Below are 18,903 nucleotides of genomic sequence, written 5' to 3' on the forward strand. Positions count from 1 at the left end.
CTCATTCCACCACCTGAATCCCAGAGATGAAATTTCAGTTATCAGGTTAGGCGACATGCACTGTACCTTCTGAGCTATCTTTCAGGTCTGGTTTGGGGCAGGTGTGTTTAATAGAAATCTGTTTTTCCCTATAGGCCTTTGGGGTGACTCTGAGGGTTAACAGAATATCCTTCCTGTGAGCAGGGTATGGATGGCACATGCCTGTAACTTAGTTTTCTAGAGAAGTTGGGGTATGAGACCATCTGGGGCTACATAATGACCTGTCTAAACAAATACCTTTCTGTGGCCTGCCTAGGGGAGAGAAAAATTTAAATAATTTAAATGTCAGAGAAAAGATCTCCCAAAAGGGTCTAGCAGAGTGGCTGAAAATGCAGACTTCTGAAGAGTCTCATGTATATGGTACCAGATTAACACTGCTTCCTCCTTGAGTGGTCACACAACAGAGAAGGACATATACAGAGCTCAACACCCACTTGCCCCAAGTCTGCAGCAGTGGCCACCTTGTTAGTCACTGTTCTTTCGGTCTGGAAGACAAAGCAGGAGGTCAGTGGGGATGGTTTTACAGGAAGCCAAACAGTGTCAACCCTGAGAAGACCACATAAACACTTCATCTTCTAAAAAACACAACCACATTTGCCAGTGGTAGAGACAGATATAGCCTTTCAGTGAGTTTTTTTGCAACAGTTTTATTGGGCTCTAGAACAACCTACCCCTGCATTACTTTGGTGGCTTCATAACTAGGCAGGCAGAATGTCTCTTAACCCTATCTCTGTGTCCCCAGTTATGGTCTGCCTCTGCAGAGTTTAGAACATGTTAGGCATATCTTACCTGTCCTCTCCTTTGCCCTCTCAACATCCCAGGAGAAATGCACAGCCCCCCTTTCCAGAAGGATTAAGGAATGTATGAAGGATGAGAGAGATCTGGGCGTAGATTACACGTCTTTATTTAAAAATAAGATCTCTTATTCTCCCAATTCATTAATAAGACATTTGAGCACCCCTCAGCCCTGCTCTGAGAAAAAGTCCATGCCTGTTGGGAAAATTTGAAAAATTTTCTGGAGGGAGGTGTGGGGGTGGGGAAGGGAAACATTAATGCTATGGTGAGGTCATCCCATGGTTCCCCAGCACTGTTTTGACTGAACATTTTAAACTGCGGTCCCAGCTAAGCATTTGCAGAGACTTTGGAATAGGTGCATTTCCTGGTCTGACTCGAGTACATAGTTCCGTTAGGAAGGTCAGGGTTAAAAACCTTACCATGAAAACACATTAAAGACCAAAACTGTAAATGATATTGCTTTCCCAGCAGCTTCTCAGGTGATGGAGTGATTATAGAATACATGTGGTAAAAATGGACAACCATGCCCCTCTCTTTCCTCACATTCTTAATTCTGACCCCTGGACTTTAGTAATCCTTTATGATCCTTCTAGAACCATCATCCAAAAGGGATAAAAGTTCGAGTTTGAAAAGGAGAACACACACACATGCATGCACACACGCACACATGCACACACAGCTTGATGAAATGACCCATTGCTTCAAAGGGCATCAGAGATGAAGAAGGTTCTCCAACATGAATTCCATCAAGCCCAAGGTGATGACCTATAAGACTTGGACAGCACAAAGCACCTTGTCTGCTGTAGACTTGCCTTCCTGGTCCTTTGTCTCCTAGGACCTGTGCTGCGGGTGGTTGTCACCATAGGCAGCCTCTTCTGACTCCTGTGAGCTAGGTGACCTATTAAATTTTGGTTCCTCAAGCTCTGTCCAGGAGGTGTGTGGGGGCACAGTATGAGGCACCATAGTATGTGTGTCTCAGAGTACCCAGGACTCATCCTAGATCAGTGGTTCATTGACTTTGGGTATCTGAGGGCCATGCTCTTTAATCAGTTCTGTGTGGGTTAACCATAGTCAGCTAACATTCAGGAATCTCTAACAAATAATTGTTCTTGGGGTGGGGAATCCCATGCCCAGCTCAAAACAAAACAGCAACAACAAACAACAAAAACTAAATGGAAAGAAAAAACAACACGGTATAGTGTGAGCAAAGTACCAATTAGAGAAAAATAGATGAGAATATCAATAGCAGCCAGGCATAGTAATACATGTTTTTAGTGTCAGCACTCAGGAGGCAGAGGCAGGCAGATCTATTACTTTGAGGCCAGTCTGGTCTACAGAGTTACAGGACAGTCAGGTTACACAGTGAGACCATCTAATAAAATAAAATAAAATAAAATCACAAAATGAATACTATCACCAACAAGCATGAAAAAATGTGTAGTTTTTCTGAGCAAAGCTTTTCAAAATTGAGATTTGCTGCCCCTGACTAGCTACACTGAGAGGATGAGCCACTGCATTGCATTGCATTGCATCTGCATTGCAAGGCTGCTTGTCTGCTCTCAGGGGACTCTGTTCTTAAGTGGAACTCTCTATGCTTGTGACCTTCCTTAATGTGTGGTTTTTCAGTCTGCTGAAAAACTTAAGTTCTTAAGGTCAGGTCTTCCCTGTCCCTGAGCCTTTTCTCCTATCTCTAAGGGAGATGTGTGTGCTGGAGTCCTGGAGTCTGCTGAGTAAGCCTGGGTACTGGAGGGAAGGAAGAGAGAAGGGAGGGGTGAGGTGAGTAGGGGCTGGGAGATGCAGCATTGTCTTTACTTGAATGCTCAGGGCCCTGTGGGCCTGCTGATGTCCTTCAGCAATTAAGGCGAGAAAAACCACCAAGGATCCCATCATGACGTGCAAGTGAGGGGTTCATTTCCACGATCCGAAGGCAGCGTATGAGTCTTCTAGTCTCTGACATTTGGAAGGTGCTGGGATGATAGGCAGGCATCACATCCCGCTTGCCCTGCCCTTTATTCATAAGTGAGCACTTGGTTCTCCATAATATGAGTGGAGAACTGGGTATATTTAATAGACTTGTTTTCCCAGAGTTCAATCACCAATGAAATGGTATCTGTTGGCACTGTTTTTCGGGGAGGTATAGTTGGATTCATTCTGGCAAATATTGAAAAGCGCGGTTCACAGAGCGCTGGTCAAAAGCCACAGAAGTGAACTCACCTGCTCTGTGCTGTATAGCCTCCAGCAGCCGTGGTCGTCCATTCTCCAATGGCCGAAGCCTGTGGGATGCACAGCAGTATAGAAGGAACCTATCTCTGAACCTTTGCACTCATGTCTGGTCTAAATCAGGCCTGTAAAGTGCTACCTCCTCCCCTGCCTCGCTGGTCACGGTACTCCGAGAGTGCTCCGTCCCTCCAATGTGCAACCCACAGCATTTTTGGGTGCTAAATTATTCAGAATTAGTCTTGGCCAAAATGTGTCCGCCTTTGCTACCTCTTTGTAGTCAGAGAAAGAAATCAGAAAACAGCGAGGGAAAGATGTGGGTGTACACAGATACCGAGCTGAAGTAGTTTTAGCCCCATGGCAACTATGGAGCTAACCACAAACCAACTTTGCAATGTTAATTTCACAAAATACCTTTAAATTTTGCCAGTGAAAGAAATTCTCACCACTGAGAAGCATGTTTGCCAAGATGGAGATGTTCCTGCTCATCTCACTTCCATGACCTTTGGTGAGGCTGAGGGGAGAGAGGAGGAGGACCAAGCGAGCGAGCGAGCGTGTGTTCGTGTGTGTGTGTGTGTGTGTGTGTGTGTGCGCGCGCGCGCGCAAACACATACTTTTATGTGTTTTATGTATTTAGTGAGTTCTTTCGAAGGGTGCTCTGAAGTTTTTCCCACTCTTCAATTCTCAAGCGATAAGGATTCCCATGGCCTAAATCAAGCTGCAGTCCAGCTACTGAAGGGAGGAAAGAGACTCACTGATTATAACTGACAGTGTCAGGCTGGATCAACAAAGGGAGAGCAAACATTGCTGTCTGCCCTTCTGGATGGAGCCCCAGCCCCCAAAGCTGCTGGGATCGAGTCTGCTTTTGGAGCCAGCTGAAGAGGTGCAGGGGCCTCATGTGGGCCGACCCATCCCAGGCTTTGTCCTCTGCGTCAGCCTGCCCTATTCCTCTTCATCATAAAACAAGCCCTTTATTAGGTCTTGTGTGCATTTCCCAGCTGCAATGGATCGAGCTGCTAGAGCTTAGGGAATCTGCCCTGGGACCAGTCTTTACATCTTTGGCTAGAATCTGCACACTCAATAGACTCCTTATTTCAAAGAACTCTTAGACTCGAAAGGTTGACTTAACACAAGGTTTAGCGTTTGAATACTGTATATTTCTTCCTTTTTAAATATAATTTTTAAATTGATATTTTGGGAATTTTGCTCATTTTCAAGTCTTTCCATGCCCACCCTCCACCCTTATAGCCTTCCCTGCAAAATAATAATAATAATAATAATAATAATAATAATAATAATAATAATAATGTATTTGTGTGTGCCTGAGTCTATGAATGTGCACCGTGGGCATCCAGGAGTCCCAGAGGTCAGAACATGGCACTGGAGCCCTGGAACTGGAGTAGCATATAGTTGTGAACCATGTGGATGTTGGAATTAAGCCCAGGTCTTTTGCAAGAACTGTAAGTGCTCTTAACTGCCTGCAAGGACACAAGCCAAGATGCTGTACTTCCCTGTGGTTGATATCTCCTCCTGCCCCAGGACACAGCCTACCACAGGACAGAGGCCCTTGGCGCCTCTAGTATAAGCTGGATTAACTTGTCCATGTGGCTGCCCTAGTGGTAACAGCTAGGAGAGCAAAGCAGAAACATTCTCAGAACCAAGACTCCTGTATTCCATCTGCAGCTCATTGCCTGTCCTTCCAGAAGGGGACCTGCTCATCTCAGCTTCAGGCACACAGTTGGAATATGTGTACTTGGCTCTTATCACAAGTAGGTGTGAAACTGCATACACCAGTAGTACTCCAACAGCTTTTAGTGGTGAATAGAAAATGAGATGTGTAACATTGTATTCAATTAACCATAGATGGAAAATAGACAAAAAACATTTGTGTCTGCACTGAATACCCACAGACTTTGTTTTCATGTCATTATTTCCTAAACAATTCAACCTTATACTTATTTGTATGACATTCGCTCCATATCAAGTATCACAAGCTACTCAGAATGATGCAAGGAGTTCAACATTTTGACATTGCAGTATGACCTTGTCATCTACAAAAATGCTTTAAAAATATTCTGAGACACATGTGGCTGTGGGCCATAGGTTGGGCATATCTGAAGATTATTTTTGAGGAAGCATATGGAGTCTACATCTATACCAGGGGTTTGAGTACCTGTGGATCTTGGTCTCTGCAGGCATTCAGGAACCAGTCTTCTGGAGAGAGAAGGGCTCATGTTTTATAGATGCATGCTGTGGAGATCCACCATGACAGGACATGGGCCCAACCAGTCTCTCTCTGATGCAGAGTAGGACGACAGTGACAACATGTATAATAATGGCCTCTTACAAGTCACTCAGCCTAGAGTAAGCAGGTCTTCCTATTTTTCCCGTACATTTCTCTGTTCTGTGCTTTCTCCTGATATCTATTCTGCAGATGTTGACTAAAGTGTTCAGGACTCCACATGTTTAAAAAAAAAAGCACCATATGTGCTCAAAGCTTGCTTGCTCCAAGGTAAAATTTTAGTCCTGATGTACAAAGGCTCCCCCCATCACTGAAAGATCAGCCTCCCTTTGCTGTCCAGGATTCCTTGGGGTCCTTCCTCACTAGGCTGAGTCTCAAAGCCGTGTCCCTGCCTGTTTCAGCCATCTGAGGTTTGGGATTCACAGTTTTCCTCTCCGTCAGTCCAGGGTACTCAAAAGAGACTGGAGCCCTTGGGCAGTGATCATCCTGAGGGAAGGCTAAAAATTCATATCTATTGAAAGCTTGACTGCAACGTGGCTGGATCCAGAGGACATTGTGCTGAGTGACAGGACAAATATTGGTTTGGTCTTACTCACCTGGGAATGCTAACTAATGACCTCATCTACAGAGGATAAGATAGTGGCGACCAATCTGGGGTGTGTGTGTGTGTGGAAGGAGAACATGGAGACAGTATGTCCACCGGGGACAGAGTGTGTAGGTAGGAGGGCTCTTTTCCAGCACTCTACACCAACATCCATGATTAGCAATATTTGGTTGTGCATTTCAAAATAAGTCCAGGAAGTTTCCAATGTCAACAAAGACTGTACAAATTTCTCTGATCTGGCATCACAGTGTGATTTGTCACACTGTGTGCTGTGAATACACACAGTGACTGTGTGAAATGTGAAAACTACAGAAGAAAAATTCACATTTCCCCCTGTATCCCCAGAGATTGAGGTAGTGATAGGGATAGGGTAGGAGGACTGTGCCTCAGGAGCCCCTCCCTAAGCTGCTCAGGGGTGATTTATATGGTCTGTAACTTTGTAACCTTAGTTCTGAAATAAACCCGGGGTCATGTCAGTAGTTGAGATAATTGAGTTAATTATTTAAACATTTTCTATTTATATGTATGATGTATATGTGGGCATGTGTGTGGCATGGCACAGACGTGGAGGTCGGAGGGCAACTTTATGGAGTTGGTTCTCTCCTTCCACCATTATGTGGTTTCCAGGGATTGAATTCAGGTTGACCCTCTTATGTTCCACACACCTTTACTTGCTAAGCCATCTTAGCAGTTCTATTTATTCCTAATGCTTATTTTTGTACACGGGCTTTCAATTATCTCGGCATCATCTGAGGAAAATTATTATTTTAATGTATAAAGTAAAAAATAAATTTGCCTTTCTCATTACTTCTGTGTGGATTTAGTGTCAGTCTCCTTGCTCTGCTTGCACAGCTGTGGTCATGGCTGTGTTTGATGTGCCCTCTCTTCTGGGTAGGCACAGGGGTAGATATCCACACTTCTCTGCCTATCTTGGGTATGTAGGAGAGAGAGCAGTCTATGCATCCCTGATTATTTGGAGTTGCTAATTATATTATTTAATTTCAACTGTAGTAATACTCACACAATTAAAAAGTCTACTAAGTAAAAAAAAAAAAAAAAACCTGGGAACCACAAAAGTTATTGGTAGGTGGTGTGGTGTGTGCATGCAAGGTAACTCCTTCAGAGAACACACAAGCTCTTAAAGCCAATAGTAAGTCTTCAGATCCAGATGATTTTCTACAGTTTTGCGTTTAGGGTAGAGGCAGCTGGAGCCTCTGGCAAAGATGGGAGAAGTTCCTGGGACCCTGGAACATCTCAGGTCTCATATCCCCTAGGAACTGTCCATTCCTTACACTATTGGCCCAGGGGATCCAAGCTCACCCCCCTCCAAATATTGCTGGGGCCTCCAGAATGTTTTGCAGTATCTCCTTTAGTTAACACCCTGAACTTTTTGGTTTTGGTTTTGTTTGTTTCATTTTTTTTTTTTTTTGGACAGGGTCTTTCTGTGTAGTTCTAGTTGTTCTGAAACTCACTATGTAGACCAGGTTGGCCTGGTCCTGGGTTAAAGACCTCTTCTGTTCTTGTACACTTGTGTATGCACGATGCTCTCACATCTCATGTGAGATCACCATGTCATCTTCCCAGCCCTCTTTTTCCCTCTGGATCTCCACAAACCTATTCCTGCAGTTACTGCCTAGGGTTCCCTCTACCCGGACCCACCCACAGGGGTTCTGACTCTCTGGTAACCAGGCAGCTGAGCTTTGCTCACCACTGGAGGCCCCAAGTGTCAGAGACCTATTCTGAAGGATCAGTGACATAAGAGGGCACACCTGCTTCCTGCTGATGCAACGCACAGGAAATTGGGCCACATCTTAAGTCATTTTCTCAGAAAGAGGCACAGATTATCCATATCCTAATCACCTGCAAATCTTAGAGAACTCAGATACACCTGGACTATTCAAAGTCATAATTAGGCAGAGGGAGGAAGTGGCTTTCTACAGGTCAATAAATGCCCTAGTTTAACTTGAGAAAATTATGGACTAAAGTTGGACATCTACTAGTCTAAGACCTAGCAAGGAAAAGCAAGTGGCCTGAATGAGTTCTGCCATAAAGGGGAGACGGTGATTTTGTACTGTGGCAAAATATACAGCCAAGACATACACAAGAGATATTTGTTACCCGAAGGGGTCAAGAAGAACATTTCAGTCATTTCCAAAGCAATGCCATCCTTGAACACCAGGAGTGTGGGAAATACCCATTTCTGAGCATGCTCAGTGAGGGACTCCATGGCCGAGCATGCTCAGTTCCAGAACATGGAGCCTGTGTTGAGCATGCTCAGTTCCAGAACATGGAGCCTGTGTTAGAGAAAGACAGAAATGTTCAGTTTGTGCCATAAAATTTTAACTGACAGTAAATAAAAGGCTACTGTGAAGGCCCACTGACAGATGAATCTGCCTCTAATAGTGCTATCCTTATTTAGTGGCGGACCCTAGATACTTTATGCAATGTGGATTTATCGTTTTGTAACTATTGACTTTCAGAGTTTGAAGGGACCTACTCACAGCATATTTACTGTGGCAAAACAAGGCCAAAATTCATGTAGCAACTTGGAAACCAAGAAGTCACATTTTTTATTTCACATGTTCTTGCTGACAGTTCCATAAATGATCTACTTAATGATGGGGGAATCAGTAAAGGCTGAGGGAAACAAAGAGGATCAGTGAAGGGGAGTATTATGCATCAGTCACCTTCCAAATTCCTCTGAAAATGGAAGATCACTTTCCTTTGGTGCAACAGATTAGCCTAGAATAAATACAAAATGAAAATACAAATCTGTTTTGTTCTACATTGTAAGTAGCTTAAGTCATGAAATTTGGTCTTTCAGAAATAATATATTTAGGCATTGTGGTACATGTCTATCTATCATCATAGTACTCAGGAGGCTAAGGCAAGATAGGGAATTTGAAGACAGCTCGAGCCACATTATGATACATTGCAAGAATGTATATTTTTAAAAAAGCATTTAAAAGCTTATATATTTCTATGACATTTCTAATGCCAATATTTAAAAATTAAAGAAGAAATATTTTAAAATAAAAAACCCTAGAAGACTGCCGTTTGTGTAGTTAGATATGGAGTTCTGAGCTTGTTGTAAGAAAAGCAACAGATTGAGAAAATGTTGGATGAGCTGTGTCATTCCTGAAGTGAGGGGGCAGTTACTGTTTGGCTTCAGATTTACTACGTCGCTTAGCACAACCTTGAACCTGTGAGAGTTCTGCCTCTGCCTCCCAAGTGCTGGGATTACAGGTCTGCAACATCACACCAAATTTGTGTGTTGTTGGGGGATGGAATTCAAGGTCTTGTGCAGGCCTGCACTGGCAAGCCGAGCTACATCCCAGGACTGGGAGCAGTGAGGGAGAATTCTCAGAGCCATGCTAAGCTCACATACTGGGAAACAAGAAAACTCATGTAGGTACAAGGTTACAGGTTTTTGTATTTGAAGCATGATAGGACAAGCATGGTTCATTTCACAGCTCTCATCTGGAGCCAGGCTAATCAACCCATTCAAATGAATCGGGGTTCCAGGGTTCTAGAAGTGAGGTTCCATTACTAGCTGCTGCTCATGATCATATGCTATCTCTAGTTCAATAGCATTGAGAAACGTCTTGAGAAGCATTGGGTGGCTTCCCTTTTATGTTGACACACTTGTGTATGCACGTGTTTTTGATAATGGCATGCTCCAGGTGAGTTTGATGAAGAGCAAGGGGCACAGGGAGGATGAAGGAACTTGCATCAATCTGTATTATTCTGCGAATGAGTGATACAGTAATTTGTATTGCCCTGGCTGTGGCTTAGGAACATTTACTTCCCATTCCCACCCATCTCCATTCTCCTTCCAGAAGTCTATATCCTAAGTGAAGCAGCCCCAGGGATAAGTTTTTTCAACTCCCAAATCTTTCTCATACACACATTCTAGAGCTGTAAACACTCTGAAGTAACTGGAAAGTACTGCCCTATTAAGTCCAGTAAGCAGACAGGGCTTCAGAAGGGCTAATTATCCAGGCAAGCCTCATTGTCAGAAGCTTTGTTCCCTGCCAGCTGAGTCTCCAGGAAGCCCCCACTTCATATCCTCCCCAAATGGAAAGTGTGTGCCCTCTGATGTCTTGCTCTACCTCTGAGTCACAGCCCCAGCCCTCTGGTGGGTCCTGCTTGGGTCATGTGATCACCTCCAGATGAAATGATGGAGAGGTGGTTCTGTGCTGTTGTGCTACTGTTGGACTTTGGCCCATCAAGAGAGAGTGAAGAGAGAGTGGTCCGTAGCTGCTTGTTGCCTTGTCAACCTCTGAGAGTAGCTGTGACAGAATGTATAAGTGCCCAATTGAAGCCTTCTGTGCTATGGACATTAAAATATGGTTTTCAACCTGTGCTCTCGACTGTTGAGAATTAATGTTTGAACCTGTCAGTTTTCTGTTGCGAGTCTGCTTTGGCCAACCTCACATTCTGTTTACAGCCTGTTTGATGTTGTGGGCAATCTATTCAACTTCCCTGACCCAGAATTTCCTCATCTACAAAACAGAAGCGGGTACACTTTTTTTGCATTGTTTTGAAACTTAACAGAGAAAGTGCTAGAGTTCATGTATCCTGTTACCTGATCTGGAGTAGAAGCTCTGTCATCACTATTGTAAAACCAGATCATCCACGGAGGACTCACTAACATCATCAAACTGCTGTTAGCTGTGGGAGTCCCCATGATCCGTGGTTGTGTTATGTTTGCCAAAGGGATGCCATGTCTCTCTCTGTTGTTGGTTGCATTCATGGTGCTGGGAGTCAAATGTAGAGTTACTCACATGCTAGGCAAGTGTTCTACTATGGAGCCATAGCCTTTCTCTTGTTTAGACATCTGTCTATTCTTCTATTCACTCCATACCCTCACTATTCAATTTTCTGTTGATATTATAATACCACAAAATAGGCAGATTATGAAGAGGAGGGATTGCAGTTCTCCATCCCACTCCAAGGTTGATTGATTGTATTTGGTGGTGACTTTCTTGATGGCAGAGTCCTGGGATGGTATGGACCATTAGCTGGCAATTAACAGGGAGGTGTGCCTGTGCCTTCCATTTTCTCTCCCCCTTACAGATCTAGCAGTGTTTCATGATGGGGTTCTGGATGTTACCAGATCTTGAGTTCCTTCACAAGGCTCTTCCACTAAAGACCCTACTTGGATTGAGATCTTACCCTTTTCCCCACTCACAGTGAGGAAAACTTGTATTCTAACTGCAGCAGCAACCAGTTCTGTGATCCCTTCACTATTCATCGAAGGCACAAGTTCAGCCACGGATGAAAGAAAGCAGCAGCTTTTAGAGTGATGGTCGCTCTGTAATCCTGTATCTCATCTAAGATTATGTCTGTGACCCCAGTAATTAGGATGATAAAAATCAAGACTTTGAAAACAACAAAAAGATGACATTTTCCTATTGTATTTTAAAAATTGCAAAACCGCCCTGTGAGATGGCCAAGCCTGATGAATTAAGTTCTACCCCTTGAACCGACCTGCTAGTGGGAGAGAACTCACTCCTGAAGATTGTCCTCTGACTTCCATATGAATGCTGTGGCAGGTATATATCCTCACCAAATAAATACATAAATGAAATAAAAATAAATTTTAAAATGTAAGTATAAAGAAGGATCCAGAAGTTTTAGTATTCCCTTCTCTAGATGTAAACATAGATATATCTATATCTATATTTTCACATATCTACTTACATTTTTTTGGAGACAGGATTTTGCTCTATATAGCCTAGACTGATCTCCAGCTCAGAATCATCCTGTCTCAGCCTCAGAGTACTGGGACTGTAAGTTTGGGCTCCTGACAGGCATTTATCCTTCATTAAAGATTAGATTATAGGTGCTGGAGAAATAGCTCAAATGAATCAGAGCAATTGTTGCTCTTCCAGGGGACCTAGGCATAATTCCTAGCATCCACATGGTAGCTCACAACCACCCACCACTCCAGTTTTGGGGGATCTGACATCCTCTTCTGACCTCTGAAGGTATCAGGCTCTTACATGGTGCACACACACATACATGCAGGCAAAACATTTATACACATATAATAAAGTTAATCTAAAAATTTTAAAGGTTATATTTTGAATACTTTTCAATTTATCAAGTAGTGTTAAAACATCTGTATTTAAAGACGATCAAGATTTCTCTTTACACACTGCTGGTAGGAATGATGCAGGCACCATAGAACTCAGCATGGAGGTTCCTCAGAGAACTAAACATAAAACTACCATGTAATACAACTGTACTACTCTTGGGTTTGTGTCTGAGAGATCCTGATTGACACCACAGAGACACCTACACATCCATATTCATTGCTGTAGTATTCACAACTGACAGGAAATGGAACCAGTTTAGATGTCCATCAACAGACGAATGGTAGAGAAAAAGTGATGTGTGTGTGTGTGTGTGTGTATAAAATGAAATTTTATTCTGCAATGGAAATGAAATAATGACATCTACTAGCAAATGTATGCAATAGGAAGTCATTATGTTAAGCAAAATAAGCAGACCCAGAAAAACAACTACCACATTTCCTCTCATAAGTGGAATCTAGGTTTAAATTTCTGTGTTGTGTGTGTAGGTTGTGAAAGTCAAACAAACAAAAAAAAAGGGACATGAGAGGAGAAGCCAGCAGTTGGCTGGGCATGGTGACACACCCCTTGGGTCCCAGCTCTGGACTATTTTACTTGTCAAGTTCCATGCCAGTCAGGGCTACATAATGAGACTCAGTCTCAGAATAAAAAGCGATGGGCACGAAAGGAGAATTATCTAGGGGCGTGTTGGGGTGGTTATTGGAGAATGACAGTGGAGGAAAGGGTAAAGTAAGCAAAGTGCATGTTTGAGAATGCCACAGTGGAGCTTCTCCTTCCCTTGCACACCAACTTTAAGAACAATTCGTGGTTATTTTTATTTATTTGTACATCTTCTTGTTCACTGGGCTTGTTCTCCTTTTTTTCCTGTTAAAAATAACATGAATACTTTAGCATTTAAAATGTCTCTTCCATTAGTATGTGAAAGGTCAAGATAGTTTGCAGTGAACTGTGAACCTCCTGACCATACAATCTCATATTCTTAACATCTGCACCCAGTATCTACCCTTTGTTGACAAACAAGTTTCCTGACCCCAAAAGTTCCCTTGACTCCCCTCCCCTCTCCGTAAACCTCCACAACTTGACCCTTATTGTTCTGAATCCGATTGATTGCCTTGGATTGGATTTAATGAATTCATCTATGTTATTTGCTGATTTGTTCCTCGCTGCTGAGTCACATTCCATTTTAGGAACAGACTACAGTTGTGCATCCATTGACCGGTTGGTGGCTGTTTGGACTGTTTCCAGTTTGGAGCTATTATGAACAAGACTGCTATTAATACTATTTTTGAGTATTTTTGTAGAAATACATGTTCATTTCTCTTGGGTAAGTTTCTGAAGGTAGACTTCTTAGTCATGAGGATCTTTCTGAGAAATCACTAGGTCTTTTTTGTTTGTTTCTTAAGTGGTTACAGCAATCTACACCTTCACTTGCAATAAATAAATGCAGGTAGCAATCATCCTCCACAATAATTGGAATTTTTTAAAACTTAGACATGTGGGCCATTGCAGAATAGGTTATTATTTTAAATTTTACATTCCTGGTGACTACTGATATTTGTCACCTTCCAGGTGACTGTGTGCCTTTTGCTTATCTTCGTTTGTTAAGTGTTCAGGTATTTTGTCCATATTTGAAAAAGCTGATTTGTGGGAATTATTTTACATAAAGAAAATCAAACCCTTTCATTTGCCAATTGTGAAAAATCTCTTCCCAGCCCATGGCCTATCTCTTCTCCACCGTGGTGTGTCATATCTTTTGCTGAGTAGAAGCTGTGTTTCTGATGCTAATTAAACATTTACTTTTACAGCTAGCACTTTTCATGTCCTTACATGGCAGCTTTTCCCTAGAAGATTGAAATTAAAATACCTTTAAAAAAAAGTGTTTATGACTCCTTTTAAGTGTGGTGTATGAATAAAAGGTTAAAGTGTTTTTTCCCCCAGTTTGGACATCAATATGTCATAGGAATGTCTATTGGAAGATTGCCAACACTCTACTGAGTTGCTTTTTAGCATCTTTACCAAAAGTATATTACCAAAATTAATTTACCATATGGCTCTGAGTCTAATTCTAGACTGTCTGTTCTGTTTCAATGAGCTGTTTCTCTATTATTGCCCACACTCTACAGTCTCCTTGCAGGGTAAATGCTTTTACTGTGTTCTCTGGGAGTCTGCATGCCATGTATTTAGTGTGGAGGACATACACATCTATTATGTTTTCTGTGCATCTTATCTTATAGTGTGGTTTTCCGTAATGTTTTATTAAAATAATTGAATGTGCTGATTTCTAGTTGTGCTAGGTTGCATTTCCCCAAATGGCTGCAGCAATCTTTCCATGTTCTTCTAGAATCTTGTTGTTCTGTCTCCTCCCTGCTTGTGCTTTCTGAGCCTTTGTGACTGGACAACCAGGAGGTGGTAGAAGTGGCACAGCATGCACTCCCAGGCCAGGTCAGGCCAGGGGACCCTGTGTCTTGAAATATCCACTCTTAGAATCCAGTCACCTGGTTTCAACAAGCACAGGTGGAAAGTTCCAGCAGCAGGCCAGTGCCAATGCCAGAAATGCACGTGAATGGGCGAAGTTCTGCTGTCATACAAGAGGAGGTAAAGCATCTCCTGGATTCTCCTATAACTCTGGATTTTGTGTCTGCCCTTCCTCCCTCTTGTTGGTGAGTCTTACATACTTCTGCTCAAAGTTAATATAGGTTAGTTTTGGTTTATATTGCCATAGGATCCTGTGCATGCTTACAAAATACTGCTATTGCTTGGTTTTGTCTTGTGTGCCTATGATTCCTTCTAGCACCTTGATGGACGATGGGGCTTAAGGTCTGGATTCTGTGGCTAGTGCCAGTCTAATCTTTCCAACTTTGTAAAAGGCAGTGAGGGGAATTAACCACGGAGATAAGTGCAGCTCTCTTCTATTGCCCTTGATAATCTATACTGGGAGTGGCAAATGAGCAACAATGCAGCCCTGCAAACATGCATGATGGCTCACACCTGTAATTACCATACTTGGGAGGCTGAGGCAGGAGGATTATCACCAGTTCCAAATTATCTTGGGCTACACAATGAGCCCCAGGCCAGCCAGGGCTCCAACACAGTAAGACTCTTCTATACCAACACCTATCACATTTTTCCAGAGCTCTTGGTCAGTTTGGTTATTGGAAGGTACCTTAAGAGGCAGGGGCAATAAACTCATTTTATGCTGTGATTCTGTGAAATTAAAGGACAAATAAAAATAATCATTACCTACTTTTGTTGTCTTGTTTTCATCTAGTTATGGCTACTTTTTTTTCCTGTCTGGAGCATAATCATGTTTTCCTTCAAGCCCCTTCAATATTTTGCTTATTTCTCAAGGCATTATCACAGAAAGTGGGCAGAACCATGAGTTCAGTGCAAAAGTCAACCTAAGCTTTGAGAGCCTGGGAGAGTCGCTGAGCCACTCTGAAGCTCAACTCAACACTTGAGACATTTCCCTCTTGGACCTTCCTGCTAAAGATTCATCTCAGAAATAGTGTTCACTCTGAGGGTCAGAGGTGTGCTTTATTGTAGGAGGCATGGAGGTGTCATAAGCACGTGGGGACCCTGGAATGTTAAGCACACAGGGCTGCTGCTTCAAGGGATGGAATGTAACACCAATCGTTGTCCAGAAGGCTGGACTCGCATCCCAGCCTAGTGACCTTTTGACCTATCTTTGTAGCCAGATTCTTTTCTAGGACCAGACCCTTCCCAGGAAGAACCTTTATCATAAATTTGTTTTTCTCAGTCAATCTACAGAACCCAGCCTTACGGACTTGACAGAAAATTTCGATGTAGTCACGTCTGATCTGTGTTTAGCTGACTTTGTATCTTAAGGACATTTATGAATGTTTTGTTGTGCACGCGGGGCTGAATTAACATCACTACAGATTTCATCAAATTGTGCTTTGCTAAATATACCTAAAATAAACCACTGTCTGCTGACAGACTCGGGAAGTTTGAACTCACACCAGCTACTGAGTCTTTTGGAGCCAAGTGCTTTCTTAACGCTTACAGCTCATAGCTCATCTCCCTGCAGCCCACTAAGGCCTCAGGGACTCCCCATTTTATGTAAAAGGAAAGGTAATGATCACTTCTACAAGCGCAGGAGCACAATCAGGTTGGCTTTTTTTTTTTTTTTTTTTTTTTGTCTAAAGTCAAGATTTCATCAGATAGTAAAGATTTAGCTGGCTTCTTCCTTGCTACCCCCATAGAGCTGTGTTCAGAAGGACTCAGTTTAAACATTAAGTGAAGGCAGACATCAAACAAAAGCAGGTCAAATGACCTTGGGCCAGTCACCCCTTACCTCTCAGTGGATTTGTTTGCATGTAGAAGGTGCACTGCGTGTGTCGTGTGTCGTGTGTGTGTGTGTGTGTGTCTGTGTGTGTGTGTGTGTTGGGTGGCCCTTAGAGCATTCTGGAGGTCTCAGGACTGTGACAAGCCGTGGAGGACAGGGGCTGCAGACCCAGCACGTCTCTGAGTTTCAGGTCCCAGCTTGGAAATTCGTGTTCTGAGCAAAGGACCCATGCAGACCCCTTCCGGCTGGATGCAAGAGAAAAGAAGCTGCTAACGAAAAGGAAAGGAGTCGGAGGAAGCACGGCTGCACAGCACAAGTGACCGGCAGGGAGATAAGGTAGCAGACTCTCTGGGGCCCAGAGCCGCCCAGGTGTGCCCATCCCCTCCCGGAGCCCGCACCCAGCCCCGCAGCCTTGCCGCCTTGCCGGAGCCTCCCGCGCCACCTGCCAGGACTCAGACTCGCGGCGCAGCCTCCTGCGGGTTCCCGCCCCCGCGTTGCCGGGCCAGCGAGGCGGCCGTGGCGTTCGGGGCGCTGCCGCATTGGCCGCTGCGGTGCGGGAGGCGCGGTCGGCGCAGCCTCGGGGCTGCGGGCACAGACTGGGGCGGCCCGCGGCGATCGCTCTGCCCTAGGCCTGCTCGCTCATGGCTCTGGCTCTGGCGCTGTGGCCCTGGCTCCCAGCCCCGCTCGCAGTCGCCACCGCCCGCCTCTGGCCGACCAGCCCGCCAGCCGCGCGCGATGCTGAACGGCACGGGCCTGGACCAGGCTTTTAAGATGTCGTTGCCGAGAAGGGCGAGGATCGGCGCGTCCGTGGGTGAGCGGGGAGGGTGGGCCGCTGGGGTGAGGGTGGCGCCTGCGGATAGGAGACACTGTTCCGCCCTTCACCTTGTCCCCTCCCCTGGTCGCCTAGGACTGCGGGACTCAGGGATGCCACGCCCTACTGCCCCCTGGCTGGACGTCTTTGCACCTACCCTGGCCTTAGGCCTCCTGCGGGAGCGAGGGAGCAGCAAGTGAGAAATCTCAGGCCCCTGGCACAGTAGTTATGCATATGTGCGTGTGCATGTGTCCGTGTTGGGTGCGTGTGTCCGTGTCCGTGTCCGTGTCCGTGTGTGTGTGTGTGTGTGTGTGTTTGTGTGTGTGTGTGTGTGCGCGCGCGCGCGCGCCTTACGCACAAGCGCGCCTGCTGGTCAGTGCGCCCTTTGCAGTGATGTAGATGCTGGAAGGGACCCGAGTAGCAGTTTTCTGTCCTGTCCCCAGTCCTGGTGAACAAAGTTTGGTCACTGGGAGGACTTCTTGCCTCGGGAAGCAGAAGGTTACTGAGTGTTTTCACCATGTGCGACCCAAGTGTTGGGACTTAAACTAGGCTTCTATTGAATGGGGAAGTTGCAGAGACACAGATGCATTCATGAACATGCGCTGGCAGAAGCCTGGGTGGAACTGGAAGTACAGCTTCTTCAACCAGTCACTTTAGATGCTTTTGTTGTATGATGCACTTAGGGACCATGACCAGGCACACTCGTTCTGTGGCTACAGCACATAATAGGTGACCTAGACACATAGATAAGGCAAAACTGGAGGGGCAACCTCCAAAATGATTCCCTGTCTTGCTTTTCAGGCTTCACTGAATGGAGTCTAGGTAGAACTTTGATGAAGAGGGTTCAAGGTTTGGGTTTGGAGTTGAGCCTTCTTGTTAACAGTTTGTAGTTATGTCTGTTTTGAGATAATAGGCATATAAGTGTAAATGACCTTTGCATTTTTACCATGAGTGATGTGAGGGAGAAGAAAAATCATTTTAACTAGTGTTTGTTAAAGTTGGGCAGTATCAGGATACCATCACATTCATTTTGAGCAGAATCCTTTCCTGAGTCACCAGGCAACACATCAAGGCTACAAGGTGGGGAACAGTCAGAAGTGCTAGCAGAGGGAAGGAAGTGCATGCTTTTCCATAATGCTACGGATGTGCATGCTTTTCCATAGTGCTGCGGATGTAAGGCTTTGCATCCATGAAGAAAGAATCAGCCCTGGACAGGGAGGGTACAGAACTCATCTCGTTTTTCACTGGGTCCCCCAAAATTATATAACTAATACCAGGTGTCCTGAGCATTCCGGTATTTTCATGTTGGAGGATAATAGGGGCAACAGGAAGGGACTGCAACGGAATGCATGGAAGGCCGGCGAGTTAGGAATGCCGCCAAGAGTTCCAGAAAGAATCTGGGCATTGATGCTTGGTTTTATCCATGGAGGTCACTGATGACCTTGGAAGAGCTGCTATTGTATAACTGGGGAGAAATATCTATGGGAGAGGGTACAAGAGAGGATTAGAAGACAGGAGTTGAAAACAGACTGTCCATGACCACTTTAGGGTAAATTTTGCAGAAAATGGAGGGAAAAGCAAATGGAGTGGTAGCTGTAGAAAGTAAATTCAAGGAAGGGTGCTTTGAAGACTGACTGCTTGGTCCAACAATGCAATAGTGTGAGCACTCACTCAGGGGCTTCTCCATGGTCTGTGGTGTGAGCACCAGTGAGGAGCAGGGTTCAGAGCACAGCAGTTTAGAGAAAGGTTTGGGAAGTGCTGGAGGTGGAGGGCTTTGAGACCTTGTTG

General features: G+C 44.4%; 1 protein-coding gene across 3 annotated transcripts in view; it reads left to right on the forward strand.

Moving 5' to 3' along the window:
• The window catches only part of Atp8a2 (ATPase phospholipid transporting 8A2), a 515,396-nt gene that overhangs the window by 7,002 nt on the left and 489,491 nt on the right, over positions 1-18,903 (forward strand). The window contains exon 1 of one of the 3 annotated variants that reach the window (XM_051195585.1): positions 16,431-16,640. The exons of 1 other annotated variant lie outside the window; for it this stretch is intronic. Coding sequence is in view for 1 of the 2 variants with exons in the window: in XM_051195582.1 (XP_051051539.1) it covers positions 17,040-17,115 (76 nt within the window). In the remaining variant the exon portion in view is untranslated. Of the gene's footprint in view, positions 1-16,430; positions 16,641-16,958; positions 17,116-18,903 lie in introns of those variants that run through there. One more of the 3 variants, XM_051195582.1, reaches the window with a different exon arrangement.

The sequence above is a fragment of the Phodopus roborovskii genome, unplaced genomic scaffold, assembly GCF_943737965.1.
Source record: "Phodopus roborovskii unplaced genomic scaffold, PHOROB, whole genome shotgun sequence".
Lineage (NCBI taxonomy): Eukaryota > Metazoa > Chordata > Mammalia > Rodentia > Cricetidae > Phodopus > Phodopus roborovskii.